At 35.4% G+C, this 11,598-nt stretch overlaps 1 protein-coding gene across 1 annotated transcript in view; it reads left to right on the top strand.

The window, feature by feature from the left end:
• The window catches only part of ZNF804A (zinc finger protein 804A), a 64,905-nt gene extending 53,606 nt beyond the window's left edge, over positions 1–11,299 (top strand). The window contains exons 3-4 of the mRNA XM_030323752.1: positions 4,849–4,979; positions 7,014–11,299. Of these exons, the coding sequence (XP_030179612.1) occupies positions 4,849–4,979; positions 7,014–10,269 (3,387 nt within the window). The 3' untranslated portion in view covers positions 10,270–11,299. The remainder of the gene's footprint in view (positions 1–4,848; positions 4,980–7,013) is intronic.
• Positions 11,300–11,598: the final 299 nt, after the last annotated feature.

Below are 11,598 nucleotides of genomic sequence, written 5' to 3' on the forward strand. Positions count from 1 at the left end.
AAACAAAGTAACATATACAGTATTGCTTAATAAATTTTAAGGAACAATATTAATTCTAAATGAAATATAGGTGGCTAATATGTATACAAAAATATTCTAGCATTCTTAATAAAAGAATTATAGGCAAAACATTAATGATATATCACATATTGCCTATTAATTAAACAAATTAAGAATGATGCTACCCAGTATTGGATATGATATATACTCTCATATACTGTTGGGAGGAATACAAATATGGTTTAAAGTTAAGAATAGCAGTTTGAAAAACCTCAAAAAGGGCAAATACATATCTTTTATTCTAGCAGTTTTGTTTGTGTGGGAACGTATCTTTTGGATATAATTAGACAAATGTACAAAATATGAGAATATTCATGAAAGTTTGGTTTGCAATTATAAAACAGTTTAATTTACCTAAATGCTAAGCACAAACTGATGAGTTATCTAAATGGTTATCTCTCTCCCTCTCTCTCTTTCTCTATCAAGCTTTCTCACATTGTTTAAGGCTTTGCCAGTCTCTGAAAACATCATCACTAAGTTGAGACCAGGATCATCATAACTTTCCCAACCATCCAACTACATGAGTTTCCTGTGACCATATCTGAGGATCAATGACCTATGTGATTGTGACATTTTGGTTCTTAATAGACTAATAGAAGTAAAACAGTGAAAGGTAGAGTAGACCCTCTGAGACAGTAGAACCAAATGCTGTTGATTCTTTTTGTTTTTCCATTGTCTACTTGTATATTTCCAAAAATATAAATTGAATAATATGCCATTATATACTGTAATTTGTTTTGTAATACTGTAGCTAGACCATATCTTCCCACAAATTCTTTTTAACATTCTTCTAATTTTCTAATTCTTGCTGACTGTCATCCCTATCTTGACATTTAACACTAAGAATTTGTTTTGAATGACTGCCAATAAATTGTTCAGAAAGCTTTTGAAATAGCATTGATATTTCCATAAGTCTCCCAGGTATTATCTTGTACATTTCTTTGTGTGGAACTTGAACTTAAATTTTCTTTTCATTTGGCATTCTCAAAAGAATTTACTTGGTTTCTATTATTTACCTTTCAAAATTATTCTGCTAGATATAAAATATGATGTAGGACTTCATTTTTGCTGCAGAAAAATACAAGAAAGGATATAACGGCTGATAAATTCCAGCTTAAACTAACCAAAGTATTTGGCCAGGCCTATAAGCTCTGCAGCTAAAGAGACCACCAATATTAGCCAAGCTCGTTTACCTTATCAAGCTCCTGATACCTTGATATCAGGAAGTGTGTCACTGCGAGAATTATGTGTACATAGAGGGAGAGTGACATCAGTAGGAACACTTGAATGTAGCGTGGTGCTTCTTAACAACCTCTACAAGATTAAAGCAACATTTACATTGTAAATATACACAGTTCTCTAAATGCACATTCGAAGTCTGATTCCAGCCATGTCATTCACAGAAAATATAACAGTACTGGCATTTGATAATTGATGGACTCCTTGATATTTAACTATGTCAATGGAAACAAGTTAATTCAAATCATAATGGCTAATTTGAAACAGTATAGTGAAATTCTTGACATTTCATATACTTGCTTTAGAAGAGCTTTGTTTTTTGTTAGAAGCACTGTACTTTTAACTTAGCTTTCTAATATATATATATATATATATATATATACACACACACATATATATATATATAATGTGTATAATAGAAATTAATTTATATCCTAAAGATTTTGTTAAAAATGGTCAAGTCTAACTTTCTTGTTTATTGTCTCTAGTTTCCCAAGGGATCTGGTAGGACATAAAATTAGCCCTATTTGTTAAAATACCATTATTTATAAATAATTAAAAAATTATTTGAACATTAGTTCTTACATTGGTATTTCAACATTTTTTTGCTTTCTTTGGCACTTTGATTCTTTTAAATGTTTATTTTAGAGAACTTGACTTCTATTTTCTTTCAAATTCTCTGTTAGCATCCACCTCCTAGCACCCAAACCCTCTTGATTGAATGCCTCTTTCTTACAATGGCAGGTAGTATTTTCAGTAAAGGTAATGCATATCCTTTTAGGCCACTCAATTCTGCACATCGAATAAGTCACCAATTCGACTTTTTCCTCCCTACTGCAACTGCCTTAGGAAAGACTCTTAATGTTTCTTACCTAGACCATTGTAATATCCTACTTACGCATGTCTTTCTCTTTAATCTTGTTCCATGGCAAAATCTCATGCATACTGATGCCAAATGATTCTTGAAAAAATGAAAATTCCATTGTAACACTGCATTGTTTAAAATCCTTCAGTGTTTCCTCCAATCACATTTCACAATATGATAGGCAGGTTTGGTTTGGTTAGACCTTGTAATTCATCATTTCTCATCATTTCCACACATACAATCTGCTCTAACCATACTTGTTTCTACCTGCATTTCATTTTTAGAATATGCATGCTCCTATTTCTACATTTACACAAAACTTTCCTGAAATATTCTCTTACCTCCAACATCTATCCCTTCTTCTTCATGCTTTTTTATATCCTTGAACACCCACATCAGATGTCACTTTTCTCAGGTAACATTCTTGGGATTTTTTGGGCACCCCAGTTCCGCCCTTATATTGCACAATAAAATAACTCAACCAATAACTGCTGTTATCTTTTCCTATCTGTGTTCTTTTTTCTGCAAAATCCAAATACACATACACTCAAATACACTTACCCACACAGTTACAGACATACAGACATAAACCGGAGAAAGGTAAAAATATTTTCCTTAATCTTTTTAAAAAACCCTAGCCTTTAAACAGAATGGCTGTTTTTACTGCTCAATAATTGTCTATTGATTAAGTCTTGATATGACTTCAAAGTTTTAGGAAATAGAGATGTCCAAGAATATAAATACCTAAAACTTAGAGCTAAAACTTCCTCGGCCTATTATACTGTAATTCTAGGTCTTTTTTTAATGATCAATAATAATGTAATGCATATTATAAAAATGTAGCTACTTTTAATAGTCGCACCAAAACAATGATATCAAAGTTTTATTTTCTTTAAAATACTTGTATAATTTAGATGTTTATGACATGATCTACCTTTTATCTAAATTTAACTCTAAATAGTTTTCTTCACAGATATGTCAGTCAAAGAAGCATTCTCAAAAATATCATCTACATTATTTCAAAAAAATTATTCTGGAATAATCGTATATATATATATATATATATATATACACACACACCTCATATAAATCTCATCAGTTAAAATAGTAGAGACTATCTGAAGCTTGAGCTATCATACCATGTAGGTGAAATTAAGTAGGCATAATGCAAGATCATTTGGGATCCAACATTATTTCATCAGTATGACTAACTTTTTTTGAGGTGGGAAAATTCTTACTTTGGAGAATCTGATTCACATATAAATTAACAAATATTTATTGAGCAGGTATTGTATATACCAAGCATTGTTCCAAGCCCCTGGAATATGTCAATGTACATGTATAAGGCATTTATTAAGATTTTATTCAATCACTTAATAAAAATGTGATTAGTGTATATTTTATTCTCTTAGTGTCCTACTGGAAGACTCTGACATATCACAATGCATAACACCATGAGCATTCATAAGAAAAAATAGTACTTTATAAAAATTTAAGTGTATTTATTGAGAGAGACAGACAGACAGAGAGAGAGAGAGAGAGAGAGAGACAATCCCAAGCAGCCTCCCCACAACATGGAGCCCGATGCAGGCTTGAACGCAGGAACTATGAGATCATGACCTGAGCCGAAGTCAGACACTTAACCAACTGAGCCACCCAGGTGCCCCAGAAAAAATAGTAATTTAATTATTTTTTAAAAATGTTTATTTATTTATTTTTGCAAAGAGAGAGCAGGGGAGGGGCAGAGAGAGAGAGGGAGATAGAGAATCCCAGGCAGGTTCTGTGCTGTCAGCGCAGTGCCTGACATGGAGCTCTAACCCACAAACCATGAGGTCATAACCTGAGCTGAAATCAAGAGCTGGATGCTTACCCAATTGAGCCACCCAGGCGCCCCAGTACTTTAATTATTTTTAATAACCATACACTGTCTCTGTGGAAGACTATAGTGAAAATATTTGGGGCAAAGGACCACTTTGGTGTCTCTTAAATCATGCCACATACATGGCTATTTATTGATTCTATTCAAGTTGACATGCTTTTCCTGGCCAAAACTTTTCAATCCAAAAACTGACCCCCTTTAATACAGATGAAAATATGCCCGATGTAAAAAGAATTTCGAAAAGAGCACTATTTATTTTCTTCCCAAATCTTGAATTATTTGGGAAATAGGCCTGATATTTGAGGGGAGGGATTGTTTTAAAGCATATTAGTAGAGATTATTTGCCTTATGGATTAACATAAAACATTTATTCTTAGAAAATATGGAAAGGACCAGATACTTTTCTAATATATAGCACATCAAAATGATGATACTTATTATATATAACTGAAATATACCATCTAGTTAAATTTGTTTGAAAATTAGGGGTTTACAAGACTCTAGTACTTGATGTGAATTAGGCACAGAATTAGGCACCTTAGCAGAAAATAGTAAGCAGAAATGAAAATTTTCAATTCCAATTTATATAAGGCTTAGATATCTTTGATATAATGTAATAATATGCTTTGGTATTTTCACAAGCCAAAGATACAAAAAATATTTTTGCTAGAAATGAGTTGTCACAAATGTCTTTTCCTTAGATGAGGTAAAAGATAATGTACTGGAAAATTCCAACAGTAACAATAGTAACTTTAACATTGCCATAGAGCCAAATACTATTAATCATTTCCATATTTCTTAATAGAGGCTCAAAGAACTGAAACAAAGGGAATTTGCTCGAAATGTAGCATCTAAATCCAGGAAAGATGAAAGAAAACAGGAAAAGGCACTCCAACGCCTGCACAAGCTGGCCGAGCTAAGAAAGGAAACTGTGTGGTGAGTGTGCAATAAAAGCTTAACTTTTCTTAAAACATGATGACCAAAGGAAAAAAAAAAAGACACAGAAATAAAGGGCGCAAATCTATTTATTTCTGTACCCAGAATAAGGCACTCACATTTTCATGGCTTTCTGTGGGCTGTAAACAGTAACTTGAATTTGAATTTTATGCAAACACCTGTTTAATATACATTTCAATAAAAAGGCAACATTCCTATAATTTTAGTTTTCAAGAAAATTAATTTCACATTGCTCTGCTATTTACACTTAGTTGAAACCTCTTCTGTTTCTTGGTGGAAATTCAAAATATTTGATTGAAGAAGAAAACAAAGCACCATCTCATGACCTTTATTATAAAAGGAGTTTTAAGAGAAAATTATTTATGATTGAAAATTTGGAGGACTTTTATTTGAAAGTATCTTTTATTTAAAAAAAATAAAGATCAAGAAGGCCCTGTGAACTGCAGAGGCAGGTCAAAATTAGTTTCATTGTGAATAAACAGTAATAACTGTTAGAAGTTCAAAGCTCTTACACTTTGACCTGCTTCTCCAGTGTGTAGTTATAATGTTATAATTCAGAATTTACAATACAGGACAGGGAACTGTCATAAAAAGAAGACAACTTTTTAGAGTGTTCTCTCCCTCCACCCCAAAACAAATAGGCCTCTCTTTTTTTGTTTAAAACAAAACTATTTCATAGCAAATCTATTTTATGCTGAATATAGTGTTGGGGAATATATTGGTATATCATAACATTCTTTGGAATGTCAAATTTGAAAAACTCAAAATAAAATTTAATGTATTTTTAATCCTCTAGGGAACTGTCAAAGACCAATATAACTGCTATTCAGTCATACCAACAGATATTTTTTCTCTGTGTGGCAGTAAGTGAAAAATTATAGAACTTCAAGTTAATGTTATAGAGAACCATAGGGCCTATGCAATTAAATGTCCTAGAAGTAGCATTTGCAAATGTAAATTCTGAAACATTTAGAGAACTAGAGTTAATAATAAGATATGTATAAAAAAAAGAGCAAAACTTACCTAAATTACTTTCCTCAGCAATAGTACTTATTTCGCATTACACACACACACACACACACACACACACACACACACACTTTTCCTATTAATTTGAGGCCTCTAAAGATGTGCAGTGAAACAATCCATTGTGTTAGAGATTCAATAAAGAAAACATTCAACTAAAAATATTGGGGGACACTTATAACTTCTAAGAAACTAAAGTTAATAGAATGGAAAATTCTGCACAGCATGACTCTCTTTGGGTAAAGATGATATTTAGGTAACTCCTTGTTTATATGCCACACAGTACAGTTCTTTTATGAAAAGCTCACTATTTATGGTGTCCTGCAATGCCAAATAAATAGAAATTGCATCTTAAGTAAATAGTCTTTTGTCCTACACTTACTATTATATTATATTATTTACAACTTCAGGGTAATTTTTTTAAATATTAAGAATAGCAATTCTAAATAAAATTCTAAAGCCAGTATTATCTCAGTTAATTTTGCATGGCAGGACTCTACTTGGCCTGGTGTAGACTCTTAGTGAACATTGATTGAATTGAATTGTTGAACCGAATTCCCAGCCCTTCTGAAGTTATAATTTTTTAAAGCTGTCTTCATATTCTCCATGTAGTATTAACGATGTTAAGTATTTGTAAATTTAGATAACTGTAGAGATTCTACAATATTCCAAAATATCACTGAAGAGGCCATGGGATAAAGAACCTTGGTCAGGAAGCACTGGTTGAGAACATAGGAATGTCCTTGATATTGCTGTTAATAGTTATAGAAATAACTTCGAGACAGCTTCTCCAAGTTATCCCAAACAATAATCAGTAACTAAACGCAACTGTAGCACTATGAAAGAGAACCTTACGAAATGAAAGTAATTCTCCTATACAGATCTTAAAATTTGAAAAAGAAATCTTATAATGATGTGTCTGAAATGGGGTGTTTGAATATTTTTCCTCAGAAGTGTCCTATCTAATATGTACTTTTCTGTTTCTAGTGCTCCTGGAAGTGGCCCCATGTTCAAGTCAACAACTGTTACTGTGAAAGAAAATTGTAATGAAATTTCCCAAAGAGTTGCTGTGGATTCAGTTAATAACCAGGAAGATTTCAAATATACTTTGATTCATAGTGAAGAGAATACTAAAGATGTTACCACTGTTGCTGAAGATCCAGAAAGTGCAAATAATTATACAGCAAAAAATAACCAACTTGGGGATCAAGCCCAAGGAATTCACAGACACAAAATTGGCTTTTCTTTTGCATTTCCAAAGAAAGCAGCAGTGAAGCTGGAGTCCTCAGCTGCAGCCTTCTCTGAATACAATGATGATGCCTCTGTGGAAAAAGGATTTAGCAGAAAAAGTAGATTTGTCCCTGGTACTTGTCATCTTCAACTATCTTCACCAACAGATGTGCTTTTGAGTTCTGAGGAGAAAGCTAACTCTTTTCATCCACCAGAAGGAATGTGCACTGAGAAAGAAACTGCTCAAACTCAAGAGATGAAAGAAGTTTCTAGTGAAAAAGATACATTTTTATTACCTTCATTTTGCCAGTTTCAACTCCCTTTATCTTCGGATGCAGATAATTGCCAAAATTCAATCCCATTAGCAGATCAAATACCACTGGGCGATGTTATTATTAATGAAGGCATACCTATGAGTGATAACAGTTCCGAATTGTTAGGAAATAAATCCACAGTTCTCGATATAGCTAATGAATGCATATCTTTGCAAGCTATCACAGAGGAAAATGTTAAGGACCATGATACATCTATAGTTGAAGCTGACAATAAAAATTATGGTCCTGAGATGTTGGCCCCTTCAAATTCTGAAGAGGAAAATATAACCTTCCATAAAAAAAAAGATTTATATAAAAGACCATGTGAACCATTTGTACCCGTACTTAACAAAGATGGAACCACAATTCTTCAGTGGCCATCAGAAATGCTGATTTATACATCGACTCAACCATCAATTTCCTATAGCTGTAACCCTCTCTGTTTTGACTTCAAGTCCACTAAATTAAACAACAATCTAGATAAGAATAAGCTGCCCTTAAATGGTCTTTCTTCTCAGCAGAAGGGAGAAGACATTTGCAAGAGACCAGTTTCAGAATGCAAGGACACACCTATTGTAGGACTCACTGATTATGACACTGGAGGCAGCAGAAATCAATGCACCCAGGTCATTCCTCTTTTGGTTGGTGGTACTCTTTCCAATACCTGTAATTCTGGAAAAAATGGGAATATGGGTCAGAGGTATAAAAATATTTCCTGTAGGATCAGAAACACAAAAAAATACAATTTTACTAAATGTCAAATGAAACAGGGCACTCTAGATGAGAAATATCACAAAATAAGATTGAAAGATACTCATGAACACTGGTTCCATAAAAGTAGAAGGAAGAAAAGAAGAAAAAAGTTATGTCAGCACCATCATGGGGAGAAAACCAAAGAGTCGGAAATTCACTTCCAAATGGAAACGGAAAACAGTTACACTGATATAACTAGGAAGAATCTACTGGAAACAATTTCAGAAAAGCAGTATTTAGCTGCAGGGCAATTATTAGACTCACAACAATTACCTGATAAAAGGCCCAAACCATCATCCATATACTTAAGTGAAAATGAAGAAATGTGTAAAGCTCAAAACACTGAAAATGATAGCAATGACGCTAACAGTTCTAAAAACCACTGTACAAAGAGCTCAGTTGTTTTCAGTGAACAATCCAATCCAACAGTGATACAGTCTGGAAAACATAATTTAACTTACTCCAGAACTTACTGTAGTTGGAAAGCCAAAATATCCGGCTGTAGTCAGGATCACAGATGCCTAGTTCTTCAAAACGACATGAGCTGCCTGAGCCAGAACCAGGCTGTTAAAAGAGGTTATAATTCTCTCATTAATGAATCAGAAAGATTCCATCGAAAACGTAGACAACATTCATATTCTTATTCTTCGGATGAAAGTTTAAATCGACAGAATTATTTACCAGAAGAATTCTTGAGGCCCCCACGTGCTTCCGCTCCCTGCAAGCCTAAAAGGAAACGGAGGAGAAAAAGAAGCAGATTCCACATCGGGTTTGAAGCTTTGGAACTCAAAGAGAACACAGATCATCCCAAGAAGGGCAATTCTTCCTTATGTCACCAGGAGGAGTTAGTAAGTGAAGACAAAACAGGGGACGTAAAACCACAAGAAGTTGCGAATGCTGAGAAGAACTCAGAAGAAGCAGAGGGAGAAGAAAACCAGGCGACTTTGCCCCTGGGCGGTCCCCTTCCTCCTGAAGCCGGTGGTGAGGCTGCGCAATCAGTGCTGGAGACACCTTCTGGGGACTCGAGGGACATCTCCTACCCACGCGCCACCTCTGTCTACCACGTAGCCAGTGCCGCAACAAAAGAAGAAATTGGCAATACCTTGCTGCAACAGAAAGAAAGAGGTGAGGGTATAAATATTCATGAAAAGCAAATTCCTTTCAAGGTGCCTAATACCGACAGGAACTTCAGACAGTCGCAGCCGAAATCGTACCTCTGCCATTACGAACTGGCAGAGGCCCTTCCACAAGGAAAGGTGAACGAGGCCTCGACCGAGTGGCTGCGTTTCAATTCGGGAATCCTTAACACACAGCCACCATTACCGTTCAAGGAAGCACATGTCAGCGGTCACACCTTCGTAACGACGGAGCAAATCCTGGCTCCATTAGCTCTGCCGGATCAGGCGCTGCTGATCCCCATAGAAAACCACGATAAATTCAGAAATCTGCCTTGTGAGGTCTACCAGCACATCCTCCCGCCCAACATGCTGGCCAACAAGGTCAAGTTTACTTTTGCTCCGGCCGCCCTCCCCCCGCCCAGCCCGCCTCTGCAGCCTCTGCAGCCTCTGCCTCTGCAGCAGCCCTTCTGTTCTACCTCTGTAACCACTCTGCACCACGCGGTTCTGCAGCAGCACGCGGCCGCCGCCGCCGCCGCCGCCGCCGCTGCGGCCGCAGGAACCTTCAAAGTGCTTCAGCCCCACCAACAGTTTCTTTCCCACGCCCCAGCTCTCACCAGAACAGCGTTACCTCAGATCTCAGTGGGACCGGTCGGACCAAGGCTTTGTCCTGGCAACCAGCCAACTTTTGTGGCTCCTCCTCAGATGCCAATCATTCCAGCGTCCGTTCTTCATCCTAGCCATCTGGCTTTCCCACCTTTACCCCATGCCCTCTTCCCTTCACTGCTTGCCCCACACCCTACTGTCATCCCACTGCAACCCCTGTTCTAGTCCTCGCCATGAAAGGGAGAGAAAATGTTCACGTGAAACCTATTGCTATCTGCGTCAACGCTCATCTAAGTGGATAATTGCGTATTGAAATGGTGGAAATAAACTAGCCAAACTATGGCCTCATTGATAGGAAATCACTTACTGTAAGTGTAATGATGCAAATAAATTATTAAGTTTCTGATATATAATATTATTAAGGCACTGAATAGTTTGAAAACCAATATACGCTGTACATTAAAATGGTGTCTTAAGAGTATGTATAATGTACATAAGATATATTTATAGTACTGTAATTTATGTTGTAAAGTATGCTCCTTGGTTTTTTTTAAATCTTTGTGTATTTGCACCTATTTAATGTTTAGACAAAGCTGATGGCACTACGTTTTGTACCATGTTCCTTGAAACTGTAAATTCAGTGAAATATATCTCTTGCAATAAATTTTTGTTAAGTATTTAAGTAACTCAAACTTTGTTTTAGTTCGTTTTCGCTGTTTTGGGAATGTACAGTAACAGTAGGTTTTGGATTTACATTGTTTCTTCTGTCCATTGGCATCTCTGAACCTCAGAGGCTCAAGAGAATATCTTCGGAGTCCACCAATACTTAAACTGTGATATCATCTTTCAGAATAATTATAATAACAGCTCCATTTGTTTTTTCTGTTTGTTCTAATGCTGCTTATACTCAGAGTTTACTATATTTCCTGAACAATTGGCCCTCTAGTCAATAAACCATTTTTGTAAAAGTAATGTCAGTATTGGGGGGAGGGATAACTCAAAAAAAATGCAAAGTACATAGTATTCTTTCAGGAACTGTAAAATAGCACTAGTGGACAAGAAATAGCAAATAACCAATATAAATTCTTATAACATCTTTGTATGTTAAAGTTCTCAAATGTATTATGTTTATTTTTAATCGTTGCAGGAAATATATGTATATAATAATATTGGCATGGATTAAGGAATGGGTTTAATTAATAAATCACTATCCATATATAACATCTTGGGCAGAATGGCGTAAACACAATCTGTATCTGGATATACTCTTAATTGAGAATCTGGAAGTGGGAAGGAGAGTAAATAAATAGCTCTTCCTTCTGCACATCTTTCTAGTAGTCATGTTTGTATCATATTTCCAAATCACCAAAGAGCAATTAGAAAAATTTCACATCACCCTTCCAGATTCTGCTTTATTTTTAAAGAGCTCTGCATGATTATTCACTCAAGTGCTTCTACATGTACTAAAGAATATAATTATTCAATAGAAAACCAGGGAACATCACACTCTTCCAATATGTACGTGCCCCGGTCCGTGCCACTTGGTGAGAAAGT

The sequence above is a fragment of the Lynx canadensis genome, chromosome C1 (assembly GCF_007474595.2).
Source record: "Lynx canadensis isolate LIC74 chromosome C1, mLynCan4.pri.v2, whole genome shotgun sequence".
Lineage (NCBI taxonomy): Eukaryota > Metazoa > Chordata > Mammalia > Carnivora > Felidae > Lynx > Lynx canadensis.